The sequence below is a fragment of the Bubalus bubalis genome, chromosome 7, assembly GCF_019923935.1.
Source record: "Bubalus bubalis isolate 160015118507 breed Murrah chromosome 7, NDDB_SH_1, whole genome shotgun sequence".
NCBI lineage: Eukaryota > Metazoa > Chordata > Mammalia > Artiodactyla > Bovidae > Bubalus > Bubalus bubalis.
This window is the reverse complement of record NC_059163.1, coordinates 52,495,603-52,515,409: the sequence shown is the minus strand read 5'-3', so window position 1 is coordinate 52,515,409 and position 19,807 is coordinate 52,495,603. Positions and strand designations below refer to the sequence as shown.

The 19,807-nt window shown below is 34.5% G+C and overlaps 1 protein-coding gene across 7 annotated transcripts in view; it reads right to left on the bottom strand.

Moving 5' to 3' along the window:
• Window positions 1–19,807, bottom strand: part of GABRA2 (gamma-aminobutyric acid type A receptor subunit alpha2) — a 160,611-nt gene that overhangs the window by 1,316 nt on the left and 139,488 nt on the right. For 2 of the 7 annotated variants that reach the window (XM_006056287.4, XM_006056288.4), the window contains exon 10: window positions 10,476–17,315. In XM_006056287.4, coding sequence (XP_006056349.2) covers window positions 17,019–17,315 — 297 coding nt within the window. In that variant the 3' untranslated portion in view covers window positions 10,476–17,018. Of the gene's footprint in view, window positions 1–10,475; window positions 17,316–19,807 lie in introns of those variants that run through there. The other 5 variants (XR_006552265.2, XR_006552266.2, XM_025290095.3 and 2 more) reach the window with 5 other exon arrangements.

The following is a 19,807-nucleotide window of genomic DNA, read 5'->3' as shown; positions in this document are numbered from 1 at the left end:
GATCTATTCCAAATCCTGAAAGATGATGCTGTGAAAGTGCTGCACTCAATATGCCAGCAAATTTGGAAAACTCAGCAGTGGCCACAGGACTCGAAAAGGTCAGTTTTCATTCCAATCCCAAAGAAAGGCAATGCCAAAGAATGCTCAAACTACCGCACAATTGCACTCATCTCACACGCTAGTAAAGTAATGCTCAAAATTCTCCAAGCCAGGCTTCAGCAATACGTGAACCAAGAACTTCCTGATGTTCAAGCTGGTTTTAGAAAAGGCAGAAGAACCAGAGATCAAATTGCCAATATCCGCTGGATCATGGAAAAAGCAAGAGAGTTCCAGAAAAACATCTATTTCTGCTTTATTGACTATGCCAAAGCCTTTGACTGTGTGGATCACAATAAACTGTGGAAAATTCTGAAACAGATGGGAATACCAGACCACCTGATCTGCCTCTTGAGAAGTTTGTATGCAGGTCAGGAAGCAATAGTTAGAACTGGACATGGAACAACAGACTGGTTCCAAATAGGAAAAGGAGTATGTCAAGGCTGTATATTGTCACCATGCTTATTTAACTTATATGCAGAGTACATCATGAGAAATGCTGGACTGGAAGAAACACAAGCTGGAATCAAGATTGCTGGGAGAAATATCAATAACCTCAGATATGCAGATGACACCATCCTTATGGCAGAAAGTGAAGAGGAAATAGAAAGCCTCTTGATGAAAGTGAAAGAGGAGAGTGAAAAGTTGGCTTAAAGCTCAACATTCAGAAAACAAAGATCATGGCATCTGGTCCCATCACTTCATGGGAAATAGATGGGGAAACAGTGGAAACAGTGTCAGACTTTATTTTTCTGGGCTCCAAAATCACTGCAGATAGTGACTGCAGCCATGAAATTAAAAGATGCTTACTCCTTGGAAGGAAAGTTATGACCAACCTAGATAGCATATTCAAAAGCAGAGACATTACTTTGCCAACAAAGGTCCATCTAGTCAAGGCTATGGTTTTTCCTATGGTCATGTATGGTTATGAGAGTTGGACTGTGAAGAAGGCTGAGCATTGAAGAATCGATGCCTTTGAACTGTGGTGTTGGAGAAGACTCTTGAGAGTCCCTTGGACTGCAAGGAGATCCAACCAGTCCATTCTGAAGGAGATCAGCCCTGGGATTTCTTTGGAAGGAATGATGCTAAAGCTGAAACTCCAGTACTTTGGCCACCTCACGTGAAGAGTTGACTCATTGGAAAAGACTCTGATGCTGGGAGGGATTGGGGGCAGGAGGAGAAGGGGATGACAGAGGATGACATGGCTGGATGGCATCACTGACTCGATGGACGTGAGTCTGGGTGAACTCCGGGAGTTGGTGATGGACAGGGAGGCCTGGCGTGCTGCGATTCATGGGGTCGCAAAGAGTCGGACACGACTGAGGGACTGAACTGAACTGAACTGATACGAGATTATTTGAAGTAATAAATTTTAGATCTATATAGCTTATGTTTGAATTCAGGTTCTACCCTTAACTGGCTGTGTGGTCTGCAGTAAGTTATTTCATTTATCTGCATCACAATCTCCTTATCTCTATGACAGTACTAACTTAAAACTTTGTATGAAGATATATACATATATATATATAAAGTGCCCAGAAAGATGTCTGGAAGGGTGTGCTTTTTGTTAATTCTAATTATTATCATTACTATTACTTTTTGGTAGTTGTAGATTGTCAATAATTGTGAGGTCTAAAATTATATTCTGCATCCAAGCTAACAAGTTAGCTAGCCAAGTTTTCTGAAAACTAGCAGAAAACATAAGATTCCTGGGCCAGAGACAGTTTTTTACTCAAAGCAATAGCAACAGCCAGCATGTCATGATGTTTGCATGTGTTTCTTGAGGCCCCAATTTCTATAGAACAACAAAAAGAGATTCAAAAAACACCTGCACAGTGGGTTACATTATAAGAGAGGAACTTCAAGCTCAGAGAGCCTGAATCTTTTGTAATGGGCAATAAACCTGCCTGACTTATGCCTCAGAGAAACATATTATCTTCATCATACTGGGTTGTAAACAACTTGACTGTGCTACTATCTTTATCTTCCAAGGCTGTTTGTTATACAGTTGTATTTGAAAAGAGTCTAGGACAAAGGCAGCCAGTGCCTTTGCTGACAAGATGTAGTGAAATGTGAGTGACCCATGGAGAATTGTTTCAAAAAGATCTGCTTTTTATTTCTACACCATCTTGGCTTCTGCTGAATTTTTCCATGAGTATATGCCACTTTATTGATAAATTTAACTGATCAAGGCTTGGATTATATCTGTTCAGTTTGTCTCACACAACATTTAAGTAGGGCCATCATCAATTCCTATTTCAAGACAGAGGATGAAACAAACCTGCACTCCTGACCATAACTGTGGTGTCCCAGGTTCTCAAACACAATCATTGAACAAATCCCCAAAACCACCAAGAAATCCAGGGATCTTTCTCTGTAAATTTTTGTATTAACCTCTCCCCTTGTCTTGAGCCATTAATCTATGTAGAACAGAAGTGAAGTGAAGTCGCTCAGTCGTGCCCGACTCTTTGTGACCCCATGGATAGTAGACTGCACCAAGCTCCTCCGTCCATGGGATTTTCAAGGCAAGAGTACTGGAGTGGGTTGCCATTTCCTTCTCCAGGGAATCTTCCCAACCCAGGGATCGAACTCAGCTCTCTCACATTGTAGACAGATGCTTTACCGTCTGGGCCACCAGGGAAGTCCATGTAAAACAGAGTGTATTAACAATTGCACAGACTCTGGCTTAGCTCTCAAGAAGGCAGTAAAATTCAGGATTATCTGAATGTCTTTTTGGGTCAAGGTAGTTTCATTGATCATTTCAGAGAAAGTCAGGAAACAAACTTCCTACTATCTTTTCTAATTGTATGCCTCCCATTATAGGAATAAGCTGTCCTCAGGATACCTATAAATAATGAGCTGGTTATCTCTCAGGAAACCCCTCGAATAATCAAGGATAACCTCATTTTGGAAAGAGCTCTATAATCTGAGGGCTAAATGATCTACTGGCAGTGTTTACTAAAATACTTGAAGGTCTCTAAAGTACAATTCACCATGTTTTAAGGAGGAAAAGAAATTAGTGTCTGGTTTCCCTATAAGAATTATAGTCCTGGAACACATTTGGTCCATTTGGAAAGAAAGTGTGATTTGTAGTTGTCAGGACAGTCCAACTGGGACCTATATAAACTGAGGGGCACAGGTTAACAATGCTTCCAGTGCAGCTGAGAACAGAAGAAACATAAAATGTTTAGAGCAACAGAAAAGTTATAAATATGAATCATAGCTTCATCATCAGTTAGAAAACAATATTTACTCATTTCTTTCTTGATTTGTTACATAAAGATATACTTTCTTGTTTTTTTCTCTTCCTTTGGTTCATACTTCACATAGCCTATGGTTGTAGGCAAAAGCTTTATGTCATTATAGAATGTCAATATAGAATTTTGACCATATTAATGAATATTGTGGATAAGAAAATGGCAACTCACTCCAGCATTCTTTCTGGGAAATCTGATGGACAGAGGAGCCTTGCAGGTTGCAGTCCATAGGGTCACAAAGAGTCAGACACAACTTAGCAACTAAACAGCAACAAGCCATCACTGGGGCTTCCCAGGTGGCTCAGTGGTAAAGAATCCACCTGTCAGGCGGAGACGTGGGTTCAATCCCTGGGTTGGGAAGATTCCCTGGAGAAGGAAATGGCAACCCACTCCAGTACTCTTGCCTGGAAGATCCCATGGACAAAGGAGCCTGGTGGGCTACAGTCCATGGAGTTGCAAAGAAGTCAGATATGACTGAATGACTAAACAGCAAGCAAAAAAATGAATATTAACACTGAACACCTCCCAGAGAAAGTTTATATCCCTGCTGAATTTTTTTTTCTTTCTTTTAGAAACATGCTGAAAATATTTTTTCTGTTCAGTGATATTTAATGTTTGGTCACTGAGTTGTGCCCCTTTTCGACCACCCGGCTCCTCTGCCTATGGGATTTCCCAGGCAAAAATACTAGAATGGGTTGCCATTTCCTTCTCTAGGGAATCTTCCCAACCCAGGGACTGAACCTGTGTCTCCTGCTTAGCAGGCAGATTCTTTACCTTTGAGCACCAGGTAAGTCCGTTATGTTTGATGTTAGCTTATTGTTATTTCTATTGTATTTTTTGTGTGTGTGGTAGATTTAAGCATGAAAAGAAGAATACTTTTGGAATTTGAATAGTCAAATAGATAATCTGACAGTCGAAGACTTACTGTATTTTGCAAGTTTGAAAGATAAACATTATATAACTCAAGTTCTGGCTGATTTAAGTTTGACAAATCAGATGCAGTTCTGTGAGATTTGGAAGACTGATGCAATCTGAAGAATGTGCTTCTGTTGTTGCAGCTGTTTCTGCTGGTAAACAGAGTGCTAATGACAGGTGATTTTGCTGTGGCAATGTTAGCAAACATCCCAGTCACTAACCATAGATATTAAAAAGGAAGCAGGACACAGCATCAATTTTCCATTAAAGACTGTATGTGGCACAATGTGGTTCTGGACCAAGGAACATCATACTAGCTTCCTGACTGAGGTGTTCTTGATTGTGGTTGAGGTGTTACAAATATTAGATCAGACATTTCTTAATCATAGAAGAGACAGCAGCCTAGCTGGTCTCATACTAAAGTGAAGATATTGAAAATTTTCCTGTAAGTTTGTCTCATATCCTATTTTATTAACCTTCTGAACAAATCTGTAGCATCTTTCTAAAACCCTATAATAAATTATTACCTGCTTAAAATGGGTATAGTGGGCTGTTTTCTACAACTGAAATCTGATTACATAATTGCTTATATCTTTTATGTAGACAGCTTTAATGTCTTATAAATTATGAGCACAGCTCATAGAAGGTAAATACCTTTCATGTTCCTGTATATTTTCTTCTAAAGTAATCTGCAGTAATTCTAATTCCTTCAAAACTAAAATCAAAAGAAATCCATTACATTTGACTGCTTTGAGTTATCATCCTACTCAGGCACTGGATTTTTTTTTTTTTTTAACAGTTTCTTATTTCAGAAACAGGCACAACGCTTATAAAGACATTTTCAATTTTTCCACGAGTAGTTAATTCCAAATAATTTTTAATAGCAAATAGGAATGAGATGGCCACAGCTGCATCTTGATGTATGCAATCTTAAGATGTTTTCTGTGATTCTGTTCTATTATTCGGTTGAATAAAAGCAGGCACAACTATCACAGACAATGATGGCAGATTGAATGTTGTTGCCACATCATCAAGATGAAGCCATTCCCTTCTGAGCTTTCAAGTAAAATCTGGCTGAAGTCAAATGCTAGCTTTTCTTTTTTAGAGACTCTTTCAGTCAGGTAGTCTGTTAACATGTATTGAACATATTGTGTATACAGAGAACTGAAGTCTGCAATAGAGCACAGGAAAAGCTGTTACAAGAACATTGTTTTCAAATGGTAACACTGACTTCACCATACTCTTTTATATGACTGAGACTATATGCAGAAAATTAATCAAACAAAATCTCAGGGCAGCATCTGAAGGCATTCAACTTGATTCAGATTCCTGGGGTTCCTTCCCTACTGCTCTGCCACAGAGCATGGTGTTTCATCCTGGACCTTTCCAGTGGATTAACATGTGATATTTGTGAAGTTTTACTAAATATCTAAATAATTCATGCTCATATGAATTCTTTTCAAGGCAAGATAATTATAGAATTGCTGTGTAATTTAATGGAAAGACTATGGAATTTAAAATTCAGAATATTATAATGTGGTTTTAGGCATGTTACTTAGCCTTAGCCCCAAAGAAATTATCCAGAATGCAGCACCGAGAGTTAAACGCATGGAAACCATAAAAGGGCATTTAAGGAAAATGGAGGCTAAAGTAGGACAATATAATATATATCTAATAGGCACTCTGGGTCTTCCCATGTGGTGCAGTGGTAAGGAAACCTCCTGCCAGTGTAGGAGGCACAGGAGATGCGGGTCCAATCCCTCAGTTAGGAAGACCCCCTAGAGAAAGAAATGGCAACCCACTCCAGTATTCTTGCCTGGAGAATCCCTAGGACAGAGGAGCCTGGTGGGCTACAGTCCATGGGGTCACGAAGAACTGAAAACAACTGAGCGACTGAGCATGCATGCCATGGGCACTTCAGAAAGAAAGGAGAAAGAGAATAGAGGAGAAAGATTGTTATTTATAGAGAGTATAACGAAAAAAAATTTCAGAACTGATCAAAAGAAACAGTCCTCAAATTCAACAAAGCTCACTGAATTTCAATTGAAAGTTTTGAAAAAGATGGGCATAATCCTCATGGATAAGAATATTATAGACTAATGGGGAAAACACATATTGAGTAATCATGAGCAACCTAAGAGCCCAGTGATAAGCACAGGGGCATGAAATCAGGCACAAGTGTTCAACAAAGGTGGTGATACGTATTTTCATGCAGAGTTCTGGTCAGTGGGAACAGTGTGGAAATAGTACTAGCTTCACTACATAAAGAGAAGGGTATGCAACAGGACTTCTCTCCTTCAGTGCAATGCCTTTTAGCATGATAGCTGAGAAAAGCAAGCAAGAAATAATGTGGAGCTTAATTTTGCCTGATATAATTTTATAGTGTTATCAAACTTTGTCTATGCTTTGCTCAGATCAAATAATAAATTGTTACCTCATATTTCAATTCTATTGTTATTACAAAATTAGCTAGAACTCTATCCACTTTAAAGTACTAAAGTTCAATATTATAGAAATTGTAATAATGTATGCTTAATAGCAAGTCATTAATAATGACATCCTGTATAAATAAAACTTCATTCTTTTTAGTAGAAAGTGAAATTATAAAATCATTATTTCAGAAATTAGTACTGTACTACTTTGAAATATGCTAATCAAATGAGCTTATATTAGATATGTAGGATGTGATCACTATTCTAGTATCAAAATTTCTTATGTGAAATTCTTTGAATAAAGAAGCAATAATATACTGAATGCCCATTTAGCTATAAAATTTATATTAAAGGTAAATGGCGAATCTTATTTTTTGGAAACAGGGAAGACCAAGTCATCAAATCTCGATTGTTATTTCTCTTTAGTCAATTTCAACTTTATTTCATCTATTATGAAAGTGAAAGTGTTAGTCTGTCCATAGAATTCTCCAGGCAAGAATGCTAGAGTGGGTAGCCATTGTCTTCTCCAGGGGATCTTTCAGATCCAGGGATTGAACCTGGGTCTCCTGCATTGCAAGCAGATTTTTTACCATTTGAGCCACCAGGGAAGCCCTCAACTATTACACCTAATATTACTGTTATGAAGCATGCATTATAAGCATAATGGGTAATGAAGATAGGAATATATTCTAGTTCCATTCTTGGTAGTCAACAGGAACTTGATTTCCCTCATTTACAACACATTTCAATTCCACTCCAGTTCTGTTCATCTCTTCACCCTCTTGTTCTGACCTTGTTCCTACAGGTTTGAATCTGTTGATTGTTTGTAATTGTCCTGTAATATTATTTGCCTGAATAATTTCTGTTTGATGCTAATCATCAGTTCCTTTCCAGTCCTGGATCATTTAAGATAGGAAACAGAGAAAGTAAAACTTCTAACTCCATAGAACATCCTTTGAAACCTCAGTTCCTCTGTTTCTGAATCTGTTAGATTTTGACTTATATTTGGAATCTAAAAAAAATAAAATGTTTTTAAAAGCTGAACTTACAGTAATATAAATAGAATGGGGGTATCAGAGGCTCGAGCATGGTGGGAAAGGGGAAATAAAATAAATAAGAGTAATGGTTGTGAGGGGCTGGGAGAGGGAGTTGTGAGGAGCTACAGTTTAACTGGCTACAGTTTCAGTTTTGCAAGATGAAAGGCATTCTGGAGATAGTGGTGTGATGACTGCACAACAGTATAAAAATGTACTTAATACTGCTCAACTGTACACTTAAAAACTGTTAAGATAGTAAATTTTGTTGTGTATATTTATGCCAAAAATGGGGGGCAGAGATACCCATTATATATTCCTCTCCTATACCTTGTGATGAAAACATACTTGTTTTCACTTTTCCAATAAGTTAAAAAAAATTAAAGAATTACAAACATTTTCCTCCTCTGGTACAGATTTAGTTGCCTGGAACGGATTGGACTTTGAAATAAGCCTTAGGGTGACCCTATACAGACTCATTGTGAAATCCTTCTGTAAGTTGGTTTAGGGGACAGGCATAATGACTTTTCAATATTGATAAACTCTTTCATCGTTCTATTTATCTGGCATTCCATGTATATTTTAATTAGAAAGTAAAACTAGATTTTGAACAGTAAGTGCATGAGCAATTCAAAATAGATATGCTTCAATGATCAGTTTACATTTTTTCATTATACTACATCTTAAGACATGATTTAGAAATTCTCCATACTGATTTTTATTGATTCATGGAAGAAATGTTATAACATTTCAATCATTTATGGAATAAGGTATTTCACAGAAGTGAATTTTCCAGGTAAATAACCCTAAGCAATTAAGCTCCAAATTTTAATTAAGCTTAGAACTTAAAAAAATACCCATTTTGCTGGTTTCTTAAGCCAGAACACTGGATAGAATTGAACATTTTCTCAAGTGCTATTTTTACTGCTTGCATCTGGTTTTCAATTTTTCTAGTTTTCTATCTGTAACTGAGAACTTCCAAGAGTTAATACTGGCCAAAGAATATAAAACATTTTCCATCTGAGTGCAACAGTCTTCAAGGACTACCAATTTTTGAATCTTACTGCTTTGTCAGCAGTTTCCTTGATTTTACAGTTGAAAGGTGAGGCAAAACTTCTAAGAAAACCCTTTGTAACCTCTGTTTTCACTTTCTGAATTGTTGAGGGCAAAGATGACATAAATGCTTCCATCCATAGGATGTTTTAATCTACATGAATTTGACAAAGCTTGGACAATAAATTGATATTGGGGAAACTAGTGAGTGGTGTTGATGAATGTGATTTTATACTGGCTATAATTTAAATGAGATGTGAATTTGAAGGTTAAATATTCGCCTCATTATTTAAGTTGAATATACTTCTTTTCAGGAAAAACGTTTAAAAAATGTTCGGATAAATAATTTTTAAAACATTTAATTAAAATTATATGCTGAAAATGACAATTAGAATGTATCTTTTTAACATATATACTCACATTGTTCATAACTAATTCCAGGTCTACAGGGTACAAATTAAGATTAAGACTAATTTTAATTAATTGATTACTGTGGCTACCTGATGTGAAGAACTGACTCACTGGAAAATCCATGATGCTGAGAAAGATTGAAGGCAGGAGGAGAAGGGGATAACAGAGGATGAGATGGCTGGATGGCATCATCAACTAGATGGACATGAGTTTGAGCAAGCTCCGGGAGTTGGTGATGGACAGGGAAACCTGGCATGCTGCAGTCCATGGGGTCACAAAGAGTTGGACACAACTGAGCGACTGAACTGAACTGACTAGTTAATTGATTAACTAGTAAAAAGAACGAATACTTTATTATACAAGGTTTGACAGCTTCATTTGAATTCACTATATTATATAAAAACCTAACTTGTAACGTTCAATAATTTTATGTTTGTTTTTCTTTATTAATATAGACTAAACTAAAAGCTACAGAAAAAGCAAGAAGTCTCCAAAAAAGAAACAGATTAGAAAAAGTCCATGATAGGTTTATAAAATGAAAACATATTCATTTATGGCTATAGAGTAGAATTATTTGGGGAGTTTAGAAAATTTCTCATAACCCCTCCTCTCTCAAGACTCTGACTAGGGTAGAACCAGTGTTTCTGAAAAGTCCTCAGGTAATTTTAAAGTGTGGCTAGGGTTGAGAAATACTGTATGAGAACTTACCATACTAATAAAAATTGCCTTGTTATTTTAACTTTCTGAAATTTAAAAGCATTTAATTTCAGTGATATTAGCAATAATAACAATGATTGAAAGAAGAAATAATTTCCATAATATTGCATTAAATTAAGGGAATAGATTCAACAGGAAGGCTGCAAGACTTCTGGTTAACAAATGGAATGATGAACTTGAGTCTATCTAAATAAAAGAAAATCATTTATTTTATTTAAGTTTCATGTAAATGTGACACATTTATGATAGAAGGGAGCTAATTATCGGGGTGAACTTTTATGTTTTCCATTGCACCACTTTCAAAGTGTTAAACAGACCAATGTTAACTATTCATGATCCTTCCCCCTAAAATTTCAAAGGAGATTTGGATTTTTTCTCTCACCCTATAACCTTTTTATTTTAAAAAGAAGGTTAAGAAACTGATAACATTAAAATCACTACTATAAAATGTTAGTGTTATATCCCAATATAAAAAGTCACATTTACAGTAAATTCAATTATTGTAAGCAAACATGTAATGAATGATTAGAGTACAAAAAAACCACAATTTTCAGATCAAATATATTTAAATTAATTTTAATAAGTACAAAAAAGATAACATTTAGCATTAATCTGCATGTGATTGATTAGGAATTTTTAAACAGCAAGCATACTGACACATTCAATAAAGGTCAAATTATTTTACATACAAAAAATAGTGACTTTTCCGAGTTACAGCAAGGTCACAAATTACAAATATTATTAGCTCTAGAATGATTTTTTTCAAACTAGAAAACCTACCATACAAGCATATTGTCACCTTAAAATCTCAGATTAATGAATGCTCAAAGTTTAGTGTTGGAACCTTGTCATGCATTCTCTATGCATGTAGTTGTATTATTAATATGTAGCAAGAGGAAAACATTCCTTTCCATTTTGTTTTTTACTTTTCTGATTTAGCAACAAATGTGAAGCTTTCTTGTTACCATGCATGTGACCTCTAATGGGAATATTTCATGAAAGGTCACAATCCTATTTAGAGCACCCTAAAACCTGAATATTTATCTGCTCAAAAGAATCTTTAAAAACTTAGATACCAATAAACTTGAAATCAAGTGTGGAGCAGGTGTCCAAGATCTACAATCAAGCACTTATCCACGGATGGTAATGTTTAATTCATGAAAATTGTAACTCAAAGTTCAGTTTCATTTAGATCTTTCCAATCATACATTAAAGTTCTTCACATATTATGCTGGGTTTAAAACACAGCCAACTGCTTCAACTATTGTGTTGAGTATTTTTTTTTTCCCCTGATTTTATTTTTTTATTTTTTTTAATTTTATTTTATTTTTAAACTTTACATAATTGTATTAGTTTTGCCAAATATCAAAATGAATCTGCCACAGGTATACATGTTGGGACAAATCTTTAAGTCATCATCCCTAAAGTAATTCTGTGTCTAACACCTTTGTTTTGCTTTCCTAATACCATTTGTTTTCACAAATCAATTTTGTTGGAGTTACACTTATTTATCCAATAATATAAGCCTACTTGGGCAGCATGTTGTGGTAAACTAAGTCTTATAAACAAAGCATAAAAAACATTTTTTTATAACAACTAAGCTAATTTAACAGTGCCAACACCAACATTTATATGATGTCATATTAGACTTCTTTCTATAAATAGTAATTTGCAACAAATTGATGAAATCAATAAATAATCCTTGAAGTTCAGTGATTTTGAATGTCATAGAACCAATAATATAGCAAATAAATTCTCTCCAACCCCTAAAATAACTGTCATTTTTTTTAAGAAATGAGAAAAATAAAGAGGGAAGTGCTTAGTATTTTGTGTGCTTAATCAACTTCAATCTTTTTTATACATTATTATACCTATAGACCAAAAAAGAAAAATGTAATATAGTCCCAGAAACTAAATTGCAACCAATGTTAGGGAATAGCTTCTTTCACAAAAAATGGATTCTTAGTTGCTTTACAATTCAAAAAAGATATAGAACTAATCAATCACATATATAGATGTCTTATTTGCAAATGATCAACAGAATATTAAATATAATAGAGGCTTTAACAAACTCCCATTGAGAAACTTGAAATTCAAAGATTTTTTTATCTTATCGTACAAGCACAATTGTTATATTATTTTAAATTTAATGGCTCAAAAGAGCCAACCAAAAATACATCAGGAAAACGTTTACACCTTTGTAGAAAGGATATTTCTAACTATGTGGGGCTCAAGACTAAATTCCAGTGAATAAATTTGTTGGATCTATTGAAAAAAAACTATTCTATTGACTAAATTAATTGCCAATTTAAAAAAAGCTACATTTGGAAGTACATTCATTATAAAAGAAATTGTTTCTATTTCATAAATTTGTTTAAATTTCTCAAAATATTCTTTTATACTTGGAAAATACACACACCCACACACACCCCTATTTCTAATCAAAGCTAAGGCCTTTTTAAAGGTTCTTTGAGAGTATTACTATAAACTGACACCTAAACCTATTCCTTGGCATTTCCTACTGGCAATCTTAATTTATGTATTAACTTCATCATAGAGAAAATGATTTGAAGTGGAGTATATAAGTACTAAAAAAAGTTCTTTATATAAACTGGCAAAATAGAATATTTGGCCTAAATAAGGTTGAAAACTGTGATCTAAATATGTTGGATAATTAAGAATTTTTGAGAAAGTGATATAAACTTATAAGAAATAGACTTTAATTACCTTTCCAAAATGCCTTTCACATGAACTTAATCTATCTTAGTATTTTAATCATGACGCTTACCTTGATAGACTCATGATTGTTAAATATCTCTGTATATATTTATGTATGTATAATTTCTCACTTTTCTTAGGACTTAAAAAGGGAAAGTGCCTCATTAGGTTTAACTAGCAATAAACATTTTTCAAGTGGGTTTTTCTCTTTGAATTTTTTTCCCTTTTTTTGAGGTCTTAAATTCATTTTTGAATTTGATGAAAGTATGAGTGTATAACTATTAATGAAAAAGATTAGTATCTTTAATATAAATGTTGAAAATGCAAGATTATGGATATTAAGAGTTTTATTAAATATTGAATTTCATTTTTAAAGCATGAATTCAATAGAGAAAAATATCATTATTTGTCTTATCCATACTGTTATGAGTGATTTTTAAACAGTGTCTCTGGTCTCTAAGTATGCAAGTGTTAAAAAGTAATCACACCCCTTCCCAGTTTTAATTTTATGCTTCTGGATACTTTGGATTAAGAAGAGGTAAACCCAAGGTTGCCAGAGACCTAAATTAAAAGGAAAATAAGTGCATTACAGGGTAGCAATCAATCAACTCATAATTTGAAATTCTGATTCTTTCTATAGGCAAAAAAAAAAAAAAAAAAAAATCTGAGAATTGCTTCAAAAATATGCAGATGGATATAGGAATGCCAGAAGACTAATAACAGGAAAACCAATATAATAAGGCTATTAATAAGGTCCCAAATTTCAAATGAGTCATAAATATTTTGGTATTCCACAGGCACTGTTTGAGTGTAATAAGTATGAAGCATTTGAAAAAAAATTTTTTTTGATAGATGCTGAAGAACCATGACTTTGCAGAAGGTGGACCTGAGCTACTTCGCTTATCCTCACATTAGAATGATGACAGGCCATGTCAAAGTACAATATCAACAGACTCCATACAGCTTTGGGGCCCTTTTAGGATCTATGACATCGTGGCAGAGTTGAGTTCCTTCAACCAGCAATGTGAAAAGAGCCATATCATGAAAACTTTATATATATGTATATATACCAAAAAAGTATAAGTGAAATGATAGCTTTTGTGCTCTTTTTAAATAAACAATGAACTATTTAAAAAAAAAATTGGCAATGTGGCTCTAGGGGATCACTTATCCAAACCTGAGATAAATTCAAAATAGATCCCTGAAAAGATTGCTAAACATTAAGACTGGCACTTTAAAAATCACTGAAGTTTAAAAAAATTATTTAATGGTTTTATATTAGTTCCATTTTCTATTCAAACAAATATAAACAGAAATAGAAGAAAATAGCAAAACAGCCACCATCTTAGCACACTCGTGATCTCATAACTCATTAATCAATTCTCAGTGATAAATTAACTTATATATTATATTTGGTCTTTGATTTAAAGTCTTTTACAAGAATGAGATGCACTTTGATTTTCAACTAAATTCTGTGGACATGATATGAGTGGTATTAACACCATCCCCATGGAATGAAAAATAGAAGGAGGTAAAAAATATTTGTTGAACAAATATTAGCTTAATCAGAGCAGTAACTATACAATAATGAGATTATATCTCTATATATGTACATGTATTTATCTACATTTTGTACATACCATAATTATTTATGTCAATATACAACTGCATAAAATAATAATGATATTATAGGCCAAAGGGACCATTGTTACTTTATTTAAAATGTTTTCTGAAGTTATGAATCTTATTTTTAATAAATCCATGTCACTTTTATTTTGTGTTTTTAAAAGGATTCATGGAAGGGAGAATAATTGTAAACACCCCTGTTCTATAATTTAAAATCCTTTACCATGGTGCATCCTCCCTCTCCAGCAAGACTAAAGCTTCTGCAATTTATCTAAACTTTAAAAGGCTAAGAAGTGTGTTTAAAAAAAAAAGAAAGTTAAAGAAATAATAGAAAACCCTGATCCACATGACTGGACTATCTCAACTGTCAAGATGTTATCAGGCTCAAATAAGATTTTAACAATTGAAACTAAAAATAAAAATAACAGTAATGATAACTTTTCTGGTCAATCTACCATAAATTTTAATAAACAGGTACTATCAATGTAGGAGCAGCCTTTTGCAAAGGTATAGGTGAGTTTTTTTCTGTTGTCCTACAGAAACTGCTATTTACAAATATTTTTACACGTGTACATATTTATAAATTTATAATGTATAGTCACACATTAAGGGGGAAAGGTAGAACTTATAAGAACAATATTTTTAAATGTTTAATAACACATACCACACAAAGCATTTTTATTGCTTGCCTTCAAGCATTGTGTACTGTCTTAGACTACTGCACCCTTCCCTAAACCACCTGGAAGAGCTATGATATATTTAAAGGTGTAAGAAAATAGGATAACTTCCATTGCAGTATATGAATAAAGTGCACTTTAAAAAACTATTTAGATGACCAAAACAGTGCTTTGGAAGGGAATTAAACAAATGCATTTATTGGCTAATGTAACAAGTTTATTTTATTAAAGATTATGGATTACCTTTTGTGAGGGAATTTTTAATGTCAAGGCTGTCTTCATGGCAAATTCTGTTAATAAGATGCATTTGTGACCTTGGTATTAACACAATCATGCAAAGCACGTAACAGAATCACACTGAAACAAAAAAAAATGAAAAAATAAAAATTATAAACGAGGCAAAGGAATAGCAGTTTTTGCTGTGATTTTACTTGTTTCCATAAGATAACTCCTTTTATTGATTTTATGAATATACCTATTTATGCACTATACTGAAATACTGTACAAAACTGCAAGAAATGCCACTATTTGACTACTTATGTCTCTACAAAAACACCATCATAAAGGTGTATCTATTAGTAAAAGTCAACTAATAACTGCTAATGTATATGTGAGTCAAAAGGATTTTAAGTTTGCCCAAAATGTTGAGTCTGATAACATGAGACACAATAATTTCTGTAACATATTTCAGGGGCATAAAGAGTATTTTAAATTCTAAAAGGAAAATGAATTTTGCTCATTAATAATTAGTAATTATATAAAATTGAAAACTATAGTTTCTAATTTAGCTAAATATTTGTGTACATATCCTAATTGAGCTAATCGTGGGTGTGTGTGTTTTGTTTGTGCATGTGAACTAATCCACAATCTGTTGGTGATGCTTTAAAGTTTCAGTTTAAAAATATTCAACTCTTACCAAAACCTCTTCTCATATACAAAGCTGCAAATTTGAGTCAGAGAAATTTAAAGTTGCAATTTACAAAAGCAGAATTTACATTAATTCTTATCTGAAAGAGCTGCTTTCAAGACAGAAAAATGTGCCAATTAACTGCCCTGTTCTTTGTAATTAGCTGGCTTCTGAGTCCTGGTGAAAAGAAGCCTTAAGGCAGAATTTGCAGTAAACAGGAAAGGAGAGAATCGTATAAGTGCTCATATATACTCTGTGACACCTATGAATTCTCATTGATGGGAGTTTTTGGCACAATTTTCTAATCCAATATGAATGTTGCTCCACAGCAGCCAAACTGGATGTCTTTTCCAGTTTCCAGCACCAAGAAAATTTAGCTGATCAATTTCAATACAACACATACCTGGAAATACTAAGACCTATTTATCATCTTTTTTTTTTTTTAATTTAAGGTAGTTTCCAATGATTAAAATAATCTGGAGGATTTCAATTATTACTTTCAAATAAACTCTGATGTGAAACATGTGATGACCATGGCATTCCAATAGTTATTAAATCCTAGGCATACCGAACATCTTGTCAGGGTGATTCATAATTATTTGAACTTGTCATGCCGTAGTATGTACATGGCAATAGATACTAAACAAAGTAATTAAAAGCTGATTTCAAATCTCTAGTTTTTCTTCAGATGTGTGCTAAGTTTCCAATTATATTAGCAGGGATTCTGAGCACTCGAGAAGGGAACTGACGTTGCAGATAGGAGGTTCTGTTATTTAGAGGAATTCATCTTGGAAAGACAATGTTATTTCACTCTATAGCTAACAGTAGAAAATACTCCTATGTAAGACCTAAATCAAAAGGGTCCATAAAGGGTGCTATAGGATCTCCATTTTCATTGCTGTTAGAATAAGAGAAAATAAATCAGATCACCTGAAATCTACTTTAGACCAATTCCGAGGGTAAATCTTTTAAAAAGGCAATGGCTCATTGGGCATGGGGTGCCTTCTGCCATGAGTTAGCAAATGCGTGTCTCCATTAGAGGTCTAGAAGCTATGATGCTATATACATACTGTACATGTTGGTTCACAAATTAGCAGTTATTAGTCAGACTGTACATGGCAAAACAAACCAAGTTTAATGTTGCTATACATCTCAAAGACAACCTGTGCCTAGAATCAAGGACTGACCCCTAATACAGGTTCTCTGTTTAAATATGTGGCCCAGTAAACTAAATTAAATGTACCAAACAAAACTGGGAAAACTATTCTAGACATTCTGTCAATTTTGCTAACGCTATTGAAGGTCTTCTTGGCTTCGGCTGGCTTGTTTTCCGGTTTCTTGTTGGGTTCTGGAGTGGTTGCGCTCTTGGAGATGGTGGAGAGAACTGGGTCTTTTGAAAGATTCGGGGCATAATTGGCAACAGCCACTGCATAAGCGTTGTTCTGTATCATCACAGAGGCTTTTTCTTTTTTCTATTGAAAAAACACAAGAATTAACAGAATGCGGATTAAGACTTCTTCTTAGTATTTTCCAAACTCCAGTTTCAAATCCTGAAGAAAAGTATTTTGATAAGCATCATTATACATTAGAAGGAAGGAATTTAGGGAAATAAATGGAGTTAATTAAGTCCTAAAACCACAAGGGTGAGGAAATCCCCAGAGTAAATCAATGGTACCATTTTCCTGGAGAACCATTTCTTGTTGTTTACATAGAACACTTAAAATACAACTTTAACAAAATGATACAACATTTTTGACTCTTATATTTACTGAAATATTCGTTGAATGAATGAGTGAATGAATAAATGAAATATAGAAATAATTTAACAAGAGGAATGATCATCTGCAGTGAATGCTCTCAAATTTTGCATTGAAAATTTAATTTCTTTAATTTCATAATAGGATATCTTCCCTTCATATCAAAACCATATAGGAATGCTTTTACTCAATGGTAGAAAGTTGTATCCATATACAGATGGTAGTATAATAAATACTAAAGACATTAAAGGAAGATGAAACACAAACGTTTAGATTTCTGCCTAGCTCATCTACATCCTGTTTCTCCTTAAATTTCCCTGTCCAATTCTCACCCACTCTGGTCTGGGCCACAGTTTTCTCCTGCCAGGACTAAACAGCATTCCTTTGTGCTTTCCCAGTTGGGAGATAATTAGTCAAGTTACAGCCCCCATGGGGATTTTTTAAGACTTAAAATGGATGGTGTCATTTCTGAGCTTAAGTCTCATTTAAGAGACCATCTCATGGAACTTAGCATGAAATCAACACTTCCTACCATGGTGTCTTTATTTTATTCATTATACATCAGTCTCATAGAAATCACTTGTATTCAGAGGACCTTTTTGCTTGGTGCCTTTGGCTATGCTACCTCTGATAGTGACAGAGTATAAAGTAAGTAATAGGGATTTACTATTTACTAGTAAGACAGGGATAAAGTAAGTAATTAAATAGTTAATCCCACTAAGGAATTGTAAGTAAAGAAAAAAGTATGAGACCCCTGTAAGTTAATGATCACTCTAGAAAGCAGGTTGGCTTAACCACAAAACCAACTTAGGCTTGCTTAGCAATAAAACCAAGCAACAGAAGCATGAGACATGCCCCCAAACAATTAAACAATTGTGGCATGAGACCCACATCCTGCCCAGTGAGCTTAATAAATTAATGATTTCTGGGACACACTCTTCTTTGTACACTAAAAACAAAAATATAAGGAAAGGGTAACATTATACTAAAACCTGAGATGATTTACCATTTTTAGCATGTGTTGCCACCTTTTTACTCATTTCCATTGTACCATGACAATCCGGGCTTGACCATGTAGGGACAAGAAAACTCCCCTTCCTGACATGGAGGAGGAACTAATGATGGAAATATTCATGTTTATTCAAAAAATTAAGAATAAGGTGATCTTCACCCCCTCCCCTCTCTTCCTTTGATTATAAAACTGTAGCCCACTGAGTCCTTGGGGTATGGCACCCTCTCACCTGCCCACTTTTAAGTCTCATGAACATCTTATGCTAATGAATCGCTTCTTATCTATCACCCTGCCTCTCACTGGATTCTTTCTGCACATAGACGTAAAGAACTGGAGCTCCCCAGAACATCTGAAGCGCCACCTAGTGGCTATACTTCCTCATTCTGGAATGGCCTCTCCATCCCATTTTCCCTGTGATCAGTCTCCTCTCATATTATGGTCTTGGTTTAAATGTTATTTCCTCCAAAAGGATCCCTAACCACTCTATCTAAGGCCATCCTTGCTCCCCATCTATACTCTTTCAGAGCACCCAGTTTATTTCCATCATGGCATTTTTTCAAAATGAGTAAATTCTTTCTTTAATTGTGTGATTATCTGATTGACACTCTTCTTTTCTTATTAGAATCTAAGGTCAATGAAAGTTGGTGCTGTATCTGTCTTCTTCACCATCATAACCTTAGCCTGATTCCTTCTATGAGGTAGGCACATAACATATAGCCAAATTAATGAAACCTGAAAATATTTACTCAATATTACATAACACTATTTAATAAACCCTGAAAAACTATGTAACTGTAGTTCTGTACTAATATAAACATACTATTAGTTACCTGAATGCAAACAAATTTGAAGTAGCAATGAATTAAGCAAAATAGTACATAGTTGACCTAGAACAATTGAACTAGAACAGAATTTCGAGTATCAATATTTTGAATAAGAAAGTGAAAGTCACTCAGTCGTGTCTGACTCTATGACAATACAGTCCATGGAATACTCTAGGCCAGAATACTGGAGTGGGTAGCCTTTCCCTTCTCCAGGGAATCTTCCCAACCCAGGGATGGAACCCAGGTCTCCTGCATTGCAGGCAGATTCTTTACCAGCTGAGCCAAAGGGAAGCCCAAGAATACTGGAGTGAGTAGCCCATCCTTTTTCCAGGGGATCTTCCTGACCCAGGAATTGAACTGGGGTCTCCTGC